Consider the following 21,123-nt stretch of genomic DNA (forward strand, 5'->3'; position numbering starts at 1 on the left):
ATTCTGATTCCTGCCTGGATACCTGCATTGCCTGAGAAATGTCATATGCTTGGCTTATTGTGCAAGAGCCTGAGTGGAAATGAATGAAATCTCAAGGAATGGAAAATCAACCAGCATGCAATAATTTTTAGTACGTTTTTTGTGAGTTAGACATTTGTTAAGTGCTAAGCATAAAGAACTATTTCCCTAGATAAAAAGGAAATGGACTAGTCATCTCAAGATTTATCTATCTTAGGTTCCTAAACAAAGTTTTGGGTTTGATTAATAAATGTGAGCATATATAATTTTAGAACTTGATGACTTTAGTGATGGCCTGAGAAAAGTTTTTCATATCAATCAAGTGTGAATAACAATTTTATGTGGTAATTCCCACTTCTGAGCTCTTGATGAGAATTTCTGTGAAGTGCAAAGTTAGGTAGACAGAGTTCTGCAAACACAGAAGCTTTAACTAGGTATTTTTTTTTCAAACTCGCTTCTTGGTGTACTTTAGGAGTGCCTATTATAGGATCTTTTATTGCATCTACGGGACAGACTATTTTGCTTCCAGTCCATATAAATATTGTGAGAGGACCCACTCAACTGCTTAAGGTAATAAATCTGACTTCTTGGCTGGATGCCTATTTAAAAGTAAAACACAGAGTCAGTTAACTTGACATCTGCATTATATTCCTCTGCTTACCATGGAGTCAGTAAGTTACTTTTGCAAAAATTATAAAGGGCCTTATATTCAAATGTGGAACATGCTTTTTTCCCAGTGAAATTAAAAGGGGATGTAAATACTCATTATTTTGAAAATTGTGTCTTTTTCAGTTCGTACCTTAGCTCCTTTATCTGAAAAATTAGGTTGTAATGTTTGCTTACCTCTGTGAAGAGCTTCCAGATTCATATGTAAAAAGCACCATGTCAGTAGTTGAGCATGGTTGTTAGGTAGTGGAACATGAGAGCAGGTACTTCATGCATTGCTTGAAAATTATAGAAGTGCAAAGATGTTGGGATCCTTTTGTGGCCAAGTTGGAGTACAGGTCTGAAAAAGCTAAAAGAGGGTTATCAGCTTCCATCATTCTTTCTAAGAACTGAAAAGTTAAACCAAAATTTGTACTTAACCGTTTTCTTTCCTGCTCTTCTCATTCTCTTGTAAGACTTATTCATATCATATGTTATCTTGTGTGATTTATGTTTTCTTTCCTCCTTTAGAAATGCCACTAGAGACCGATCAACATGAAGATGGAAAGAAGGAGTGCTACTACAACCTGAATGATGCTAATTTCTGTGACAATGTGCTTACGTCCAATGTAACCAAACAAGAGTGCTGCTGTACCTTGGGTGCTGGCTGGGGTGATAACTGTGAAATCTTCCCATGTCCTGTCATTGGAACTGGTAAGATGGGGCCTCCTGTCCCTTTGCAAGCTTTTGAAGCATTATGTTTATGTTAACAGTAGTGTGCTTTGCCTTCAGAGAAGGCTTGTCCATTAAATCCTGTGGTCTGTAATATTTAGTCATGATTTATCCATGGAAACCTTCCACAGAGGAAAGGTTAGTAAGAATAATTCTTACCTGGTGTAAATCCATTGGCTTCTCTGCAGTTGCTCTAGGGATAAGAAGAGCCTGTTACTGAACAGCATTAACTCCAACTGATTTTAAGGAAAGCTGGGTTCTCACAGAAACTTTTTCTAGATGCTGTGGTAACATGTTAGATTTTTTCTGTAAGATGGAAAACAAAGGTAAGCATTACAGCGTTTTTAGGTCTGCAGCTATTCTTTGTAAAGCTTTTTCTACAGCACTATGAATTACTCATCTACAACATCAGTTTTACATTTTGCTACTTACTGAACAATTCAGGTGATCGCATTGTCGGCAGACCATTTTTTAACCTCTAAATATTAAATTTTACAAAAATAACCTTATGATATTTGTCACAAATATTGAAAAACAGTACTTGAAATGTAAACAGTGCTGGCTGAAATTCAGAATCCAGCTGGAAAAAATCACATAAGAGAGAACATGTGTAAAATTTTTGAGATTAAATACTAAAGATTACAAATGCATCACCATGTATAATTCCTTTTTCAACTATACCTTAGAATCAGTGAAACTGAAATGAAATGCATAACAAAAAAGGGGCCTCTCTGCTTGGATAGGTTTATTTGATTCTGTATAGTCTCCAAGACACTTGAAATAATTTCCCTCTGTAATCCACACCATGTTCTCCTGTTGCAGTCAATTAGTGTTTTTCTTATATAAGGGCTGAAGAATGTGAACAGAGGTTTGTATCTCAGTCGGGGTATGTCTAGATTACAACTTGCAGTATAGCTCAGAGAGGCCCTTGCTAGCTTTAATTAAGATAATTTGGCTACTGGTATTGTTATAACTGCAGCGCACCATGAAATCAAGTAAGGCCTACATTCTCCTGCCTAGGAGCAAGAGAAATGAGTTTGTGTGGAGCTCTATGATGCTGTGGGTACCCTAGCTAGGTTTCTCAAGGCTAACTCGGCAAACGGAGAGCAGAGGAAAGTCAGGCTGTATCATTTAACATGCCCTTTTTAGCTAAAGTGTGCATGATTGCCTGATATGTGCAAATAAGGCAGGTTTCTCAAAATACCCTGAAACGCATAAGTAGCACATACATGTGTGAGTACCTTTTTTTTAATGACATAATTTTTTGTTTTCTCTCTCTCCCAGCTGAATTTACTGATTTGTGTCCTGAAGGAAAAGGTTTCATTCCCTCTGGAGAATCATCTTACGGGCTTCTTGCTCAGAATTACAAAGGTCAGTACTGATTCGTATTAAGTTTAATTATTTCAGTTCTGGTAGTTGATTGACTAGCAATGTGATCCAGCAGTGTAAACATACTAATTCAACTTTTATTAGGTGATAAAACCAGTTTGTGATATGAAGCGTTACTGAAAATCATCATTTGACAGATTGTTAAGAATGTCAGTTACACAGTCTCTGTAACATTCTGGTTTAATTTATACCAAGTGCTATAAACTGTGAGAATAGGTGCTGAGACCACAAACCTCAAATACTCATTTACATATGAAATACAAAGCCAACTTAAATTTGTAGATAGGTGTATGAGCAGTTGGGAGAGAGAAGAAGAGTTCTGTTAAACATTAGGCCTACAAGGGAGAATGAATATAAAAACTGACGAGAAGTTCAGCAACAATGTTTTCAATACAGAACTTCATAAAATAATTATTGAACAAAAGGTTGTAGAGAAATAAGAGGGATAGAAATTGGTGGATGTGAGTGGGAGGGAACTGGCATCACCAAGAAGGAAAAGTGAGATCAGTGGAATCCCATTTCAGGTTTGAGAAGTAGCCATCAATATTAATAATTTGAGAGATCAGTTTTCCTTGGCATAAGCACACTAAATTTGTGTTAGCTAAAATGAAGTCAACATATTATCTTTTACATAACAGCTACAGAATCTGTAGAAAAGCACACATATTATATATTTTGTTACTATTAGAATGACTTTTACAAATCAAGAAATAAATATAGCGAGTACTGTGTGTTCGTGTCACGTAAAAATGCAGTAAAAAATACTATTTTTTAAAGACCTTAATAGAGGCAGAATCACAGAATCATAGAATGTTCAGGGTTGGAAGGGACACAGAAGACCATCTAGTCCCAAACTCCCCTGCCATGGGCAGGGACACCTCTCACTAGAGTGGGTTACTCAAGACCATATCCAACATGACCTTGAACACTGCCAGGGTTAGGGCATCCCCAATATCACATGGTTGATAGATAAGCATTTGTCAGACTTGCTTCTAGCTAAATAACTAATCTGTCAGACTTAATTCTGAGAGATGAAAAAAATGGTGGAAAGATTTTTGTGGGTTTTTTCCCTTGAGGTTATTATATGTACTTTTTAAACTACCCTTACTCACTGAGTAGGACACTACTAAGTTGATTTTCTTGGTGAGTAGACCATAACTGAGTTCAGTTCTCTGTCTTACTAGTAATTTTTTGTGTTATCCTCAGCAGGTGCTTCTTTGCACCTGTAAATTGCATGTGACATGGAAAAAATAACAAAGTTTATAAGACACTAATACCCAGATTTGTTCAAACTAATGTGGGCTTTTAAATGGGGTAACTCCTGTAAGACTCCACTCTCTGGAGGTTGCATTGTCCAGCAACTTGGAGTAAAGAACAGAGTGCCATTGGATGAACACAGATCTAAGACTGAAGGTAGCAGGGACCAACCTTCGAGAGACTTACAGTTTTTGTCTAGACAAGTTAGAACATTGTCACAGAGCTCATCTCAAAGGATCTGATAGTCTCTGAGAGTATTTTTTTGTGGGGGTTGTTTAAAGGTGTTGTTTATCTTTGCAGATCCAAGATTTCTGTATATATTCACAAGGGGGGTTTGGGACATGCTGTGTGTACAGTATGTCCAAATGTCTCAGACAAAATATGCATTGTTTTTGTGCTACCTCAGGGTTGATAATATCTCTAGCTGCTATAAATATTGAAATGTGGAAATAGTTCATCTAGAAATATCTTCCACAAATCCTTGCTGTAATCAGACTTTTTCTGTTTTCAGTAAATTTGTTTTGTAAAAACCTTAGGAATGACACAAAGGACAAATACTAAACGAATAAATAACTTTTAGTAATGTGATCTTTCTCTGTTACACTAACTCATATGTTCCTGTTGCTTTTGTCCACAAGCTTGTGCTTGTAGGAACAACTCCTGTTTTCTTAATTGAAATTATCTGTTAGAAGTGAATATACTCAGCCAACCTCTCTTGACTCTGCGTCCAGGCTTTCGCATTTTTCTCCAGATACAAAATCCATGTTCCACAAGAAAAAGACAGATTACGTTTCTTATTAATGTTTGCATTGTTCTTGCTGCTAAACAGTCAAAATATTTAATGTTTGTAGCCACTTAGTGACTGGAAGAGTGGGTGTAAAAATAAATAGTTTTATGGACCTTTCAATTCTTCTGGAAAAAGTAAGCATTTGAATAATTCACATTAAAACTGCTGTACAACTGAAAATGACAGCTTTGGGCTAAAGTCTGTGTTGCCCTAGAATAAATGGGGAGTAAATCTGTAGAAGACATTGGGTTAAGAAAATTGGTATTGAGAGAAGGATTATGTACTTTACACTGTGCTTTTTATTGCCATTTTTAATACCGGCTTTTAACTAGCTTTAACAGACTATTCTAAGTAGGTCTAGCAAATGAAAAGTAGGTTGGAAAAAGGGAAGTGAATAGAATTCCAGCAGTAACAAATACATAAATACAAGACTGGGAAAAAATGTGTACAACTGTGAAAAGCTATATATGAGCTGGCATATATTTTCCTTGTAACCTTCCTGAAAACATTTAGCCTCATTTGATTCTCTTTGTCAGCTGTCACTAGTTCTATAGTATTTGCAGCCTTATATTTAGCAACAGACACGATCGGTCCTACACGATGGGAATTCTGCACAGAAATTGTATTTTGAAAAATGAAACCACAAGCAGAACAGATATGAAGATTTGCTGCCATGCACAGCAGAGTCACCAAACTGTATGGAAAGAGGAGAACAGTCACAAAGTCTATCCATAAGCATAACTGCTTAGTTTTGTAATCAGATGATGCTTAAATTAGATCTGTGGTGGGAATCCCTTTGGTAAAACAAATTATACAGGAAAATACAGGCCACATTCTTCATCTCTTTTGTTTGGAGGTAAGAGCAGTGGGATACCAAAGGAGAGAAAGAGGAACTGCAGATTCTTGCAGTCTCTGTGTGCCGCAGGACTTAATTCGGACATGGGAAAGGGAAAGTAATGATCCACCAGTTTTTCCTTTTCCATTCTAGCTACAAGTGCACCACAGGCTTTTCCACACCAGTTGTTTGGTTTTTTTCCTGTGGATATCTGTGCTCCTGGGGCTCTCTGTTTAAAGTGAAGTCTGCTTGAATAGAGAAGCATATGGGATTTATTCCATCTTGCTCCTCTACATGGTATCATAGTAACGATGGTAACAAAACCTTTAATATTTTCTCCCCAGATGCTGATGAATGCCAACTCTTTGGACAAGAAATCTGTAAAAATGGCTTCTGTTTGAATACGCAGCCAGGTTATGAGTGCTACTGCAAACAAGGCACATACTATGACCCTGTTAAGCTCCAGTGCTTTGGTAAGTTTATTTAAAGTGGTCTTGTCACTATAATGGTATGCAGATGGGCAAAACAAGCAGACTTGTACGGTGGGATTCCCATCACAACCGTGGTATTCCCAGCAAGGGGAGGAACACCAGGCCTTTGAAACTGTAGCAGCTTTTTAAGATGCATTGGGTCATTTCCCTTCCCTTCTGCTCAGCTGGTCAGAAATTCTGGATGACATGGCTATGGCATGTAGAGCAGGGTTTGCTTTATTTGCTTCCTTTTTCAGCAAATTATTCCCAGGAGTTTGCTTCTCCAGAACAGTTCCTTGTGCTCCTTTGAGTGCATAGTCAAGTGCTGGTGCTAGCCTTTATGAAGGCAGCACAATGTAATCAGAGGGTGCTCCCTCCTTACATGCACACTGCTGCTTCACTCTGCTAAGGTACAATTTAGCCTTCTGTTCTTTGTATGTGGGGTGAGCAGTTGAAAGCCTGTATGTTGAAGCTTACCTTTCATTTGGTAAGTGTCCCAGGTTTACTATATTAAATCAAATTAACACTTTTTTTTTTCTTTCACGGACAGATATTTTCCATATAGGAGTTAATATGCAATGTGAAATTCTACTTAAGGTCATTAATAAGCCCAACCTTAGTCTGCACAACCTTGTACTCCTTTTGTTCTGTTACTCAACTGAAAATTACTCAAAACTATGACCCTGGATTTTGCTTTGTAAGCAGGAAACCATGTATAATGTGCAGAATAGCATAATGAAAGGAAGTAATTTTTGCAACTGCAGTAAGAGAGCCTTTCACCTTGGAATTCTATGATTGTTCTTTACAGAGGGTGGGGGTTTTGCTGATTAAATGTAATTTATCTGAAGTGGTCTGCTCTTCCCTTCGAGCTAAATTTTGGCTTTTCCACTTCAAGACAAACTAAGGAATATAACTGCTGTGGCTAGGTAAGGTAATCCCTTTTCCTGACAAGTTCATGAAAAATCTCTGAGAGTATGCCCACCTCTAATACCTGCTGATACTGTTCTAAAGGGATAGGAATGTGGGAAGCATTTTCAGCTATGCTGGATGCAGGGTATGCCTGACACTCCAGTCCCCCCAGCAAGCCTCCTCATCCTCCATAGTACTCCTCCCTAGCACTTGAGGATTAGAGGTCAGGATCCTGCTGATCTGTCTGTCCTTCTCCACGGGCATAGGCAGGATTTTATTGTCAGCAATTGGTATTTGTGGTAATTAACAGAAGGCAGGCAGGGAAATCTGTTCCTAATTAGGTAAACATTAACATAGAGTAACACAATGCAACTACTTTGTGCTGGCTCTTCTTGATACATTTCCTTCCATTTTAAAGACACGGATGAATGTCAGGACCCAAACAGCTGTATTGATGGCCAGTGCATTAACACAGAAGGATCTTACAACTGTTTCTGTACACACCCAATGATTTTGGACGCAACAGAAAAGCGATGCATCAGACCAGCAGATTCGAGTGGTATGATCCATTATACATATTACTGAAGTGAGTACACCTCTACGAGGTGGTGCTGACATGGCTACAGACCCTAAGTCTAAGCTTAGACTGGGTTACCCTTGGATGAGCCTGCTCTTCTAGAGGATTTTTGAAGGCAGTGCTTGGACCATCATCTGTTGATCCAGAAGGCATCATGATGTAGGACTCCACAGTGCTCCACTTTGCCAATGCAGACAGGACATTGCTGGAAGTATTATGAGATAGACTCAGGCTGAGGATTCTTCAGCCCAACCTCACCCCAGTTCACCAGCTCTGCGCCTGCCTTGTCCAGCCTTGTAGGTAATGAAGCAGAGCCTGCTTGCTGTCTCAGTAAGGCTGGGGTTTGGCTGCGGGCTAGGTCTGGAGATTCAGTTCTACCAAAGTAGGGAATAAAAACAGGAATGACAGAATATAGGAGGAAATAGCTGAACTTGTATGTGTGCTTTCAATTGATTAACATTGAAGGTTCATAGAGCTCAAACGGCGGGCTGCAGCATCACCGTTAAAGTAACATTTTTGCATGTTCTTTTAATTTCAGTAGACACTGATTTCAGAAAAAATGTTAGATCTTATGAAATTCTTAAAAACATTTCAGAAATCCAGAGCATTATGCAGTCTGCACAGCTTTGTCTATGCCACACACGTCTTTGAAAGAAATGTTACAATGGGTTTGATTAATACTGGCACTGTATAGCCATAAATCCAGACCTCGGATCCCTGCAACTTGCAGTGCATTTTCCTGAGATGCTTCTGTGAAAAGAAATGGGAATACAGACTGAATGCCTGTTTTAGTCATTTCCAGATTATAAGGCTGATACTTTTGAGGAGTAATGTGGTCATCCTGTTGCCTGGAACTGTGAAAGAACCACAGCATTTCTATTGTTCAATCTTCAGTTAAACAAACCAAGAGCAGGATTCTCCTTTGGGTTCATTTAGGGAGTGAAGAGAATGCAAGGGCCCAAAGGGTCTTCCGTCATGCGACATTCAGGCTGACACAGCAATGATCATCTCACCCAGCACAAAGCACTCAAGCCTTGTATTGCTACTGGCAATGTCCTCCCTCACGCAGAGGAGGAGGGGACAGGCTCGTTCCTTTCCTGCCAGCAGAATTTGGATTTGGTTGCAGAGATGCACTGCTGCTCTTCACTGCGTGTTCTGGCAAGTTCTTAGTAGAATAGGTATCTAAATGGTGATCACCTTTGTGCTTTCAGAACTCAGTTTTACTCTTGAGAGAGGTTTCAGTTCTGTACTCGCCCATGCATAATGTAAAACTGCAGTAAATAGATATGCACAGACAAGACAGAATCTTGGTTTCTGACAACATTTATTTTTCACTCTGTGTTGGAACAAAATCAAAACCTTGCAGATGTCTTTACAAAACAATTGTGCTGAAGTTTTTATGTTCCAAGTGGAAGATTAAGTTTACAGTTCCTCTCACTCCGATCAGCAGTGACCAAAGCTTGCTAGGACCAGGAATGATTCCTACTGAGATCTATGTCAAAACTAGTATGCCTCTGAAATATTCCAGCTTTGACAAAAATACATGTTTTTGTTAATGTTCATAAGAATGTGACAGCAGTTCACAGCAGTATTCTGTCTCTAACAATAGCTGTAAGTGGATGATTAGGGACCAGAAGAGCAGATAAACAATACTCCTCCTCACCCTCCCCAGCACACTCTCAGCCTCCAGCTATTTTCAGCTCAGGGGATTTCCTGAGCCTGATGTAGTTTGTCTGTTTAGTTAATGGGACTCTCTCTTCCAAGTATTTGTCCAGTCTCCCGTTGAGGCCATTTTTGTTCAGCTCTGCCCTACTTGTAAAAGTCCTTTCAGATGCCATTGACGGCAATAGAAGAAAAGCAAAATAACAACTTTTAAAGATTCGTTCTGTGGATGGAGTTGCCCAAGCATTCATCTCTGTCTCAATGCTGGTTTTTGTCAAGCTCTGTTAACTTCCATGAGAGCCGAGCTGAATCAGTGTTAAGCATTCAGCAATTACTATGATTTAGGAAGTTTTATTTCTTGGGTGTCCAACCCAATGTGCTTTTAAATTGGCCTAATGTGCCAACTCAGAACTTTTTAAGATTTTTGCAAAACTGAACACTCAAGGGATGAGCCACCTCAGACACTTAAAAATGGTCATGACTTCTAAGCTTAAATTTCAGCAAAGTCTGTAAAGTTAGGTTATTTTTCTAATCTAAATTTAGAAAATTTTTCAGTATGCCAGTGTCTTTTTTAAATAACAGTGCTGCGATGATGATCTAATCCTGTCTTCTCCATCAGAACAAACTGAAGAAGCTGAGGTCTACCAGGACCTTTGCTGGCAGCACCTAAGTGACGATTTTGTTTGTAGTCGACCTCTGGTTGGAAAGCAGACTACGTATACTGAGTGCTGTTGCCTGTACGGTGAAGCCTGGGGCATGCAGTGTGCACTGTGTCCTATGAAGGAGTCAGGTAAGGAAACACACATTCCAATTCTTGGTATGAAATCTGAAATACTTAATCAGTTTAATCCCTTGCATTTGTACCCGTGCTAATAACATAAGAAAGAACAAAAAAAATCCCTAACCCCTCAAGAACTAATGGAAATTTTTTTCTCATTAATTAACAGAAAATCATTATAGTCTACATTTTGAAAATATATTTGCTTTTATTTTTTGACATTTACAGGACTTGTTTCCTTCCAGTGGAACTATCAGTGATAGGCAGTTTAGAACTTTGGTGGAAATGGGAGGACATTTTAAGGGTAGCAGAGTTCCTTAACGTGGCTGACAAAAACCATCTGTGAAAATATGGATGCAGTTCATTTGCACACACAGACACACGCACACCAACCACACTGCTCAACAGCTTACATAACTGTTTTGCTTTTTTGTTGCTGCTTTATACATTCAGATGCGTTTTTCAATGTGATATTCTGCTAGTCTGCCCACAATTAGATGTGTTTGCTTGATAAGGATCTGGTAAGCTGTGGTTTAGAATCCCTAAGCCCTTCAAAAATAAGTTGTTATTATATGACCATATGTTCACATAATGTGAAATGTATAGATGAGCAATTTAAGGTAGTTAAAGGAAATGGGTTACCAATAGGGACCAAATAATTTCCAGGGAATGTAACTTAATGTGAAAGAAAGGTGACAGTCATATTTTTAAAAGACTATATTTTGTTTATACGTGTAGAAATCAGATATTGTTCCATGATATTTCAGGTAGAAGTTGCTGCTTGTGGTGACTACAAAAGCAAAATGATATAGAGAGAAATGTCACTGACACACAGATTTATGTCTGGGGACTGGAGAAGGGACCAGTGGAAACAGCATAGGTACATGTCATGCTGTGCCTAAGATGCATCAGCCCTGCTATATACAGTCTGATACAATACTAACTTCTTCCCCTGCATATAAACTATTCCAAGGTCTAGTCTGGATGTAGCTTTCTTACCGTAAATATGTCTTTCGGTAATACGGCTTTCCATGTAGGAATACCCTGCTGCACTGGTAAAACATTTTATTGTGAACATACCTGGATTTTCGCTTGGGCCTACATTACTCTAATGATAATGTCATGGCTAAAGCAGTACATGTTTTACTTGTAGCAAAAACCCTGGAGTTAAAACTATATAGGGAAGCTCAGTGAAGCATTAATGTGGTTGTTTCTTTCTGTTTGGTTTTTATGCTTTTATAATTTACTTGCGAGGTCCCTGAACCCGTTCTTAGATATCTTAACTTGTTTGAGTTTGCTTTGGAAGCACAGCAACTGAAAAAAAGCTCCTGATTTTGATGATGTTGGCTCGAGTAACTGCTGGCTGATGCTTACCCCAGAAAGAGACTGAAGAAGAAAAACAGGGCATGACAGGAGCTTAATTTATAACATATGGAAATCTCTGAAATATCTTTGTCAGAACAAATCTTACAGGAGGACATTGAATTACTACACCTGCTAGAATAACAATTGCAATGGAATTAAATGTAATATTGACAAAAAAAACCCATGGCAATAGCTAGTAGAAGAATTGTTGCTATGACCTGGAGCTCCTCAGGTAGAAAGATCGAGCAGATTAAAGCAGTTTTTCTTTGTACAAAGTTCATTACATGGTGACAGTGACCCATCTGTGCCATGTAATCCTGAGAGAAGGAAAAAACTTCCTGGTAGAGAGTTCAGGTAGGTATGAGACTTGCTTCTGGAAATTTCTAGCTAGTTATATTTAAAGCAGGATAAATCTGAAAAGGAAGAGAAAAAGACTACCAAGATGACCAGGAAAAGACAACTGTCTTACAAGGGAAGATGAAAAATTCCAAACATGGATGCTGAACAAGCAGTAAGACTCTACATTACAGCACAATCATGGAGGATTCCTGCAAACTTTTTAATTAAACAATAGTGCTGATATGAGTTAAAAATTGGAACTATTTCAATCTGAAAATATGAAGTGTATTTTGATCATTAGGACCACAGGATTCTGGAGCAGCAATCCCATGCCAACAGTGGGGTACAGATCCCCACTAGTTCTATGAAGAACCTTGAGAAATTAATTAAAAAAATGACATGGAAGTTCCCAATGGACAACATCCTAAACATCAGTTCAATGATCCTCAGTCAAAGCTGAAGAGCATTATGTTGGATCATAAAATCTTTCTCTCTCCAGACGCAGGATAACTTTTATGTGACGTTTAATTTGCATTGAGAAATATCTGCTTTAATTAAAACTATTAGTCCTACTTTGATCCCAAATACTTAAAATCATCCTTATAGATTGGAACATAGATAGTTAAAAATAAAAGCATATTGAATCTTTATTATGTCAGAACAAGCATACAAGCTTACATTTCTTAGTGGAGATGGTATGTGCTCATTTGTCCTCACACGCATGTGCACGCACCCACACAGAAACCTGGAAGCCTTTCTCTGTTTTCAGGAACATTTACCAAGAAAAATTTAAAGTTGACTGAACTGAATAAATGATTCATTTGACATGTCTTCAGTCTGTAGCACTTAAAGTGATATCATTGGCTCAAGAGAGTGCTTTCACACCTCCAGGCCAGCAGGTCACAGGTTCAAGTCCTGGCTGGGGAAACCTGGAATTTCTCCATTTTTAAATGCTTAGGTATTGTGTTGGCCAGATTTACTACTGAAGGTGTTTGCTTATTTCTCCAATTAGGAGCCTTCTGAAGATTTGCAACACATGTTAAAGAAGACCTGGTGATGTGAAAAGCATTATCACCAGAAGATTTTCACCTTGAAATGGGTTGGATCATAGAACGGATCATTCACTGATCTGTCGTTTCCTTTTACCTTTGTTTATTATATTCTTCTTGTATTTGAGGATCTAGTTGCCACCCTTAGAAAGAAGGAAATACAGACCTACCAGCATAAGTGGTACATTTGCAAGTCCCTTCTAAAGAGATTCATGCTTTAATAAAAATAACCTCCAACTTTTGTAACACAGCTCGTCTTTAAAGCCTTTCCATTTTTCATGACAAGATTTAAATGTCCTATTTAAGTAGCATCCAGCATAAAACCAGTGGGAAGGTAGAGAACTTCTATAGGATGAATTACATACAGAATTACATTCTATATTAAGTAAAAAGAAATAGTCTTAAATCATCATGAAAATAGAACTTACATTTGCTATGATCTCTAAAAACTAAGGGGTGCTTAATCAAACAAACCCCACTGAAAATAACACCAGACATTCAGAGCCTGAGACAAAAATATTTATTACCTGAGCACTTGTTGAAATATTGTAACTGAACAGCAACATCTAACAAGAGTAAGATTGATAAGTATTTGGATGACAACACTGAGGAACAAACTCAAAATACTAGTTCAAAGTCCTGATCAAAATACTGCAAACATGAACTATAGTGGTGTGATTGAGTACATCTTACTGGTGCATACAATTTCTTGGGGCAGGTCTTCTCATCATTAAACAAAGGATACGAAGACAGATTATTTTCAATCACATTTGGTTCTAACATTCTGATCTTATGATATCATATTGCAGATAAAGACTTTCACAAATTGCATCCAATCCCAAAATATTAACTACTGAGATATATTCTCTCTGTACTCATTGTGGCTTTAGTAGGTACTTGCCTAAAGAATGTTTAGTAATTATTCTCAAGAAACCTCTGTGTTACTTGAGATTTGTCATTTGCAATCTGTAATAATTGAGCAATTGTGGAAAATCAGAAAATTGGATTCTTTTGGTGTAGATTACAAAAGCAAAATATCTTTTCTTCATTGCACCCACCCCCCAAAAATACCTGTTGAATGGCCTGCCTTCAGAATTTCTGCTTTCTTGATCAATTTACTGTTAGTGTCTAACATCCCAACTCTTTCTATCCAGAGTCTATAGTCTAGTAACTGGCAGCAGGACAGGCACTGATAGGTTTAGCAGCTGGGTCAAAGCCTCCATGCTAGAAAACAGAGCAAGTGCCCTAGATTGAAAAAATCTGGAATCTTAAATAAAGCCATGTACACTTGAAGTTAACCTGAACTTGTAGGACCTGAACTATAAACCTTCTGAGAGTCCAGAAGCTCCTGTGAGACCCTTATGGAACTGTAGTGGATTTTAGACAAGGTGTATTGTTATAGCTTACAGGACATTTGAAAAGGAGGAGATAGAACTACCAGCTAGAAAATGTTCAGTAAGGTGGTGTGCTGCAGTCAGCATTTAATTTGCAGAGACTGCATATTTTTGTATTTGTAAAATTATCTCTTTGGAGTTCTTGCAGTGCAGTACCCCCTTTGTTTCAGTAACACCTCAAGATGCTGGTAAGCTGGAATTAAGAGCCCCTGAACTAAGGATATGTCAGTCAGTTAAGGAGGGAGGGTGCTTTCTCCTGTGGCTGCCTGGAGAAGTTTTAATATAAAAAAATGGGGTAAGGTAGGACTGGGGCTCTGCAGCTTTGACAGATGTTTAGTAACTATTGAGAGTGGGGGTACATTACTACATATATAACTTCTACATTTTTGTTGGTGTGAGTACTAAGATAACATCATGAACACATTCTCAGGCAACTGGAAAGGGCACCGGCATTGTTTATCAGCCTTCTTATTTGTGTATCATTGTGTGTACCTTTTTTTATTGTAAGTTTTACATTCTAGTACTTTGTGGGTTTTTATGGAACCACTGTATCTTTAAAAGATCTGCAGAAAGGACAGTGGATGTTACTGATGTTCTGTGGGACAAGTAGCATAAAGAACTGCTGGAAACTTATGTTGTCCTTGAAATTTCTCTTTATCTCCACCTTAGCATTTGCAAAGCCCACACTAGGAGAACACTGAAGGTAGTGGGTAACATGAATCACCTGGGATGTTGTATAATGTAGGATTTCTCTTGGCCAATATCACATGGTGTTTTTTATACAGAAACCCACATCAGTGCTGGTCCTGCCAGTTTCTCCTTCCATCAGGAAAGAGAAATCAGCCCCTTGTGCAATATATTCCTCTGATCTTTTCTAGACATGTACTTTACAGTGAAGTGAGATGGTGTCTTAGAAGTGGTTATGTGTTTCCACGGGCAAAGAATGGACACTGGATAACTAATTCAGATGCAGACCTTTGGAGATGCCTACATGTAGTTGAATTCTACCCGTTTCTGGCAGAACAGATTATTTGGATTGCATTTTTGTTGCAAGGGACTCTATGTATCCTTTGTAAACATCATGAATTAGTTCTGGGCTGAACTTCCATATTATGAGAACATAGTGTTCCCTTCAAGTTCTGGCTAATGTCACTCATGAAGATCTGGAAGTACAGGGAAAACCAGTGTGTGTAAAGGATGAGTTTCCATCTGTCCTCTTTTGAGGTGGTAAAGATCAGCAGGGAGGCACTGGATTCATTCTGGAGACCATTGTTCATCTTTCCATTTAGGATGGCATTGTGCCTCCTTCCTTTCTGGTAAGGACTCTGGTCAAATCGATTATATCCTCTGGACTTAAAATATTACAGTAACTGGGCGTTGACAACTAATCTGTTGTGCAGACTGATTTAATTTCTGTTGATGAAGGTTTTCAGTGTTTTTTCTGAACTTTAGGAGAGACATGCAGAATAGCTTTGGAAGGGTTTTCCTCCTGAAACCTCACGTTCCAAGTGTACATGGAAGCCATCAAGCAGTCAGAAAGCCATGTGAAAAGTTGCAGCAAAAATAACCTGACTCCTATTACATACAACTTTTAACTATCTACCTCTAGCAGTAGGAGAGAGATCATTTTAGGAAATTTGAGCAGCATTGGTTGAGGAGCAAAAGGTGAGGAACAAAACCAAAAGATTTTTGAGATAAACAAATTGGTAATTACTTTAGTTAGCAAGAACTTTGCATCCTCTGTAAACTCTTTCTCAGCAATTTCATTTAGAGTATATCCATGTGAAGACATTCATATCCTTCCTAACTCATGAAAAAAATTCCTTAAAACTGATAGCATTCCCTTTTCTTCTGTTGTAGAATATACGTGAATGCTTTCCACCACAACCTTAGCATTTGTTCATGGGCAATATCAATGAAATTATCTAAATTATCAAATAACACAGTCTAAATGTAGAGCAGAAATACCTTCAGCTTGTGTTCACAAATGATGAATTCTCCTGAGACACCTTAAAGTTAACCAATTCAGACTGATGTCCAGAATCTCTGGTTGGGAAGGGACATATATTACATGTAATAAATGCTTTTGTGGTTTTGTTCATCTCTCTGGTGATTTCTTCAATGGCAAAACTGTTGCATTGTTCAATAATTCGATGGAACTGCCTTGGTGTCAATAGTTTTGGCTCCTTGTGTGTGTGTGTGATGGTGACAATTCTGAGGAGCTGGAACAGAAATAAAGCTTGCTTTATGGGCAGGAGCTGAATTGGCTGCGATGCCGTTGTTTTGTGGTTGTGTCAGGAAAGCTTTTTTATATAATATTTGCTTTAAATAAATGAAATATGGAATAATTTTTCTGATGGGAGAATTAAGGATTTTTAGGCCTTTGGGTACAAGTTAGGCCCACACAGGCTTGTGCAGTTACAACAGCTGTTTATGCAAATCAGATGCACATTTGCACAGCTGCATTTGTGCTAAAGAGCACCTAAGAACCAGTCAGTCCATCCAATTTATGTTGCGTTGTCTCTGTCAGTCAAGCTTTCATCACCAATTACAGCTAACATCTGTGCCAGTACGCATGTGTGTCTAGCTGTAATCCCCTAACACTTGTTTAATATGCAATACATCTGACTTTAAAAATGTCTTTTACATTTTTGGAAGCATACATCAGCTTCCTTTTAAAATAGCTACCCTAAGTTATACAACAAGATGTCTCTATGCTTCATTTGCAAGTTATGAGAAAAACTTAGAAACACATGGACCAGTGTAGACTAAACTATATACTAAAAACAAAGTCTTTTTTTTCCTCTTGAACTGCAGTCGTGTTGTTCCTGATCACAGCCAGAAGATGAGCAAGTAGAAAAACCCATATAGGAAAAGGCTTTTTCATTGATTATGGATTATATAATTTTTTTTTAACTTTACATGAAAGATTCCTTTGAAAGTGAGCATTAATTTTTGTGACAACTAAAATGGTTTTGTCATTCAGGAGTAGTTTCACATTCTCTCTCGCTCTTTGCCCCCTTACCACCTTCTTGATCTCAGTCTCCTACTGTCATCTCCTAGGGCAATGTCATGCTGTTCTCCCATTTGTATACTTGCTGCAACTTTCTGTGTGTCAGTCCTGCTTTTACGCACAAATCTTACAGCACTCTGTTCATTTAGTTCCCTCCTCTGGAAAACTGTGATGAGCACACATCACTGTGACCCAAAATACATTATTTTTTCATTTGAACTGTAGGAACATAGCATAGCAAGGGGAAAAGTTTAAAACAACAGAAACTGTCGTCGCCATAACTTGTTCTATCCTCTACAGGGGCGCTCTGATGGGTTCATTTCTCTCAGGCATTCAAGTCTCTTATTTCAAAACTCATGATCTTTCCAGAATGTGACCCCCCAGATACTTTTCAGTCTTTATACTCTCCTCTTTGCCCACCCTTTTCTTCCCTAAGGGGAAAAAAAAAAGAAAGAAAAAGGAAAACACAAGCTGAGGAAGGGAGCATAGGTAACTTGCCATTGTTATTGGTCCTGCATCAGACCTGTTTATTTCTTAAGTGAGTTGCTAAGAGCAACTGAGCACCTAGTGACCAAACCAACGCATTACTAAAGACAAGAGATTCAGTCTCCACTACTTGTACAGCTAAATAGAACATAGAGTATTAAGAGAGTATTATAGGTGTCTCTCTCACTGTGTCTGTCTCGCATTGGCCTTTTTAGCCACCAGTGCGCTTGTAGCAAATGTGGGTAGAGTCCTTCCCAGATCTTCGTTTGCAAAGCCTAGCCATGATGATGATGATGATGATAGGTAATTATAGGTAAAGAGACCTAAAAATGCAGATATTCAGAATTTGATTTTCGGGGACCATTGGGGCAGGAAAGAAGTTTCCTTTGTCAACATTTCTTTATTCTTGTTTAGACAATAAACAACTTTGTCTTGGCAAACATGCAGTATAAAATAGTCTTGCACAATCTTCAAACTACCCAACTCTCATGTACATTGAGAGCTCCAGCTCTACAGATTTTCAAATGTTCCAGCTGCTTCCTTCACAACTAAAACATGGTTTCTACTACCAGTATCACTAAGGGCAAAATTAGCACTGAGTAATCTGGGAAGCCGGTGAAGCAGTGATCCCTAAGACCTGCTTGTCTTGTCCCCTTGCCTTTCACTCACTGTTTTTATGTGGTGGTTTCTTCCACACAGACCAGATGAATTAGTATTTTGTGGTAGAGCATAGATTTCCTTTGCCAAGAACATTTGTGGGCATCTGTGAGAAAGTGCTTTTACTATTCTGCACAGCTTTTCTCTATGTATATATGAATGGAGGAGTCACTCTGAGATGGTAGCCTGGCTGTCTCCATGCATGGATGTTATCTGGAGTCAGATGTGGGGAAGGAAGAATGGAGTGATTCTGGTCCTATGACAGCTCTTAAAACTATGCTTATTATCATACTATCTCAGTGGGAAGCTGTGCAGTCAGGGATGTAAATAACATTTGCTGTATGCTGTTTATTTTCTCATGCTGACTTTGTTTCATGTGCCCTGGGATACCACTCTTGGGCAGTGTACTTTGTCAGCTGGAAGAGGATAGGGTTTTTTGAATATTATTACTGTATATAAATATGTTCTGGAGGACACACGTCAAAGGAAACCACTTTGCTCTTGAAGCAGAAGGTGGTGAGATTTACAGTGATTTGTAAGTTCTCTGGGGAGTTCATTCTGCAGACTTAGACTGGCACCCTTCACAACTCTAGATGTTCATAGACAAGCTTTACCTGTACTATACTGTCTTGTGCTCTCAAAGGGCCACATTGTTGACCACAGAATTCAAACAGACTTTTTGAACACTTTTTTTTTTTTCAGTACAAAATAAAATAGTTACAAGTGGAGGAGATACTACCTGTGAAAATAAAGTTACAGTGCTGGGCAGCAAGTGGGGCTGTGCTCTGCAATGTCTAGAGCAGGCTGGATTTATCCAGCTATTTGCTGTGTGGGACAGTTCTACACAGCATGAGGTTTCTGGCCCTGTAACCATTTGCAATTCTTGGATTTTGTATCTGCTTAGGGCTTTTTTTCCTCTCTCTCTTTTGGTGGTTTTTCTTTCACATCCTTTCTCTGCCTGATTCTCAGAACACCAGGCAATCTTCACAGAACCAGATGCCAAATAGTCTGTAGGAACATTAAAGAAGCACCTGGACTCTATATTTTAACAACATTTCTATTTTCAAATAAATTGTTTAGTATGTGTTTTAGCAAAGGGTAATAAAAACAGAGTTGACACAATTTTAATTTGATTTATAAAAAAATTAAACCCTGCATCAGCATTTCAGACATGGACTCTGGCACCTGAAATGAAGAGTTTCTTTGGTCTGCTTCAACTTGTGTAGTCTAGCTACTAGAAAAAGGCACAAAGTTGGAGCATAACTATTTCTCCTGTGCCTTTCCACTGTGCCCTTTGAGGTTCACAGCCAAGGAGACTTTGAACAGCACTCATACTTAAACCTGTGTGTTGAAGATACAGTGCGTAGATAAGTGTGGGCTATTTTAAAAGTATTTTTCACTCTGATTTCTGCAGGTTGGCTGACAGTGCCAGAAATATGACTGTACTTGCTCCAATTTATTTCCTTTGGGGTTGCTTCTGAGAGCAGCCATGATGGTCTGGGATAGCCTTTGTTCCACAGAATGAGGACTATAAACATTGATAGTCTTGGAGAGGAATGCACTAGCAGTGGGATACACAGCATCCCTCTCCTCTTCTTCCCATGCAGACCAGAAGAACCTGACCTATAACTTTTTGTACAGTTATTGACTCAAAGCTATCCCTGGTGTTATCCCTATTATGACTTAATAGTATATTTTTGGCTCATTAACATTTTAATGACATTGTTCTTGAAGAGAGAATGCTTTCTGGAAATTGCAGATTTATGGTGTTTCTAGGAAGATAAGTTTATTTCCAGCAAATATGAACCACAGCTCACTGGGACTAATGTAATGCAGCCTGTGTTACAAGTGTGTTTACTTTTATATCCTATTTTCTTTCCCCCCTCAGAGGATTACGCCCAGCTGTGCAACATTCCTGTTCCAGGATCAAGACGGCCATATGGACAGGATGCTTTAGTTGACTTCGAGGAGCACTACACTCCAGAAACTAATCCATACTTTGTTGAAGACCGTAAGCAAGTTTCTCTGTTATGTAAAACAGTTGAAATGAGGGTTGCAACCTGAATTGTTTCTCTATAGCCAGCTCAATTCTTCTCTCTGCTTCTGAGTAATGTGGCTTTTTTATGTTTTAGTTATTCCTATGATGCTAGCTTTCAGTCAGGTGTTCAGTTCAAGAGCCAGGTTTGTATGAGACTCCAATTGGGCTCAGAGTACAATTAATTTTTAATATAGTGAAATAGTTTGTGCCAAGTCTACTAAACTTGTGTTTACCAACAGATTTATAAATCAAGGTCAAAAGAATTGCCAGTTTTCCTTCTCACAAATTAATTTTCCTTTGGAGCACGGGACAGATTTCTCCAGAGTGCATTTAATTTAAAGGAAAAAATTTCCATACTTTCCCAGCAGAATTTATATGGGTGAAATGAGAACATGCAAGTCTTTCTTGCTCAGTGGAGAAAAAGTACAGCACAGTATGATCAGAGAGTATGCATACATATAGCCTTCAGGCTAGAGTATATGGCCTGCCAAGCAGGGTGTGAGGGATTGTACACGGCATCTTGGCTGTACTTGAGGAATATAGGGATTCTTTAGGGATCTGGTCCAGCTCATTGTTAAGACTTGATGGAAAGTAATGTTTACAGATTTCAGCATCTTTCTCAAAATCAGCCACAGGTCCAGTATATTTAATCACAGTTTTAGAGAAGAAAAGTGGAGGTATCAGAAGGAGCTGGTAACTTCCCGTGGTTTATATATTTATGGT

The 21,123-nt window shown here is 38.5% G+C and overlaps 1 protein-coding gene across 13 annotated transcripts in view; it reads left to right on the forward strand.

The window, feature by feature from the left end:
- LTBP1 (latent transforming growth factor beta binding protein 1) overlaps positions 1 to 21,123 on the forward strand; it is a 191,471-nt gene that overhangs the window by 165,372 nt on the left and 4,976 nt on the right. For 12 of the 13 annotated variants that reach the window (XM_051783021.1, XM_051783025.1, XM_051783024.1 and 9 more), the window contains 6 exons: positions 1,195 to 1,377; positions 2,680 to 2,766; positions 6,008 to 6,136; positions 7,461 to 7,601; positions 9,901 to 10,071; positions 20,251 to 20,373. In XM_051783021.1, coding sequence (XP_051638981.1) covers positions 1,195 to 1,377; positions 2,680 to 2,766; positions 6,008 to 6,136; positions 7,461 to 7,601; positions 9,901 to 10,071; positions 20,251 to 20,373 — 834 coding nt within the window. The remainder of the gene's footprint in view (positions 1 to 1,194; positions 1,378 to 2,679; positions 2,767 to 6,007; positions 6,137 to 7,460; positions 7,602 to 9,900; positions 10,072 to 20,250; positions 20,374 to 21,123) is intronic. The other variant, XM_051783026.1, reaches the window with a different exon arrangement.

The sequence above is a fragment of the Manacus candei genome, unplaced genomic scaffold, assembly GCF_025592945.1.
Source record: "Manacus candei isolate 608988 ecotype Guabito, Panama unplaced genomic scaffold, ASM2559294v1 h1tg000017l, whole genome shotgun sequence".
Lineage (NCBI taxonomy): Eukaryota > Metazoa > Chordata > Aves > Passeriformes > Pipridae > Manacus > Manacus candei.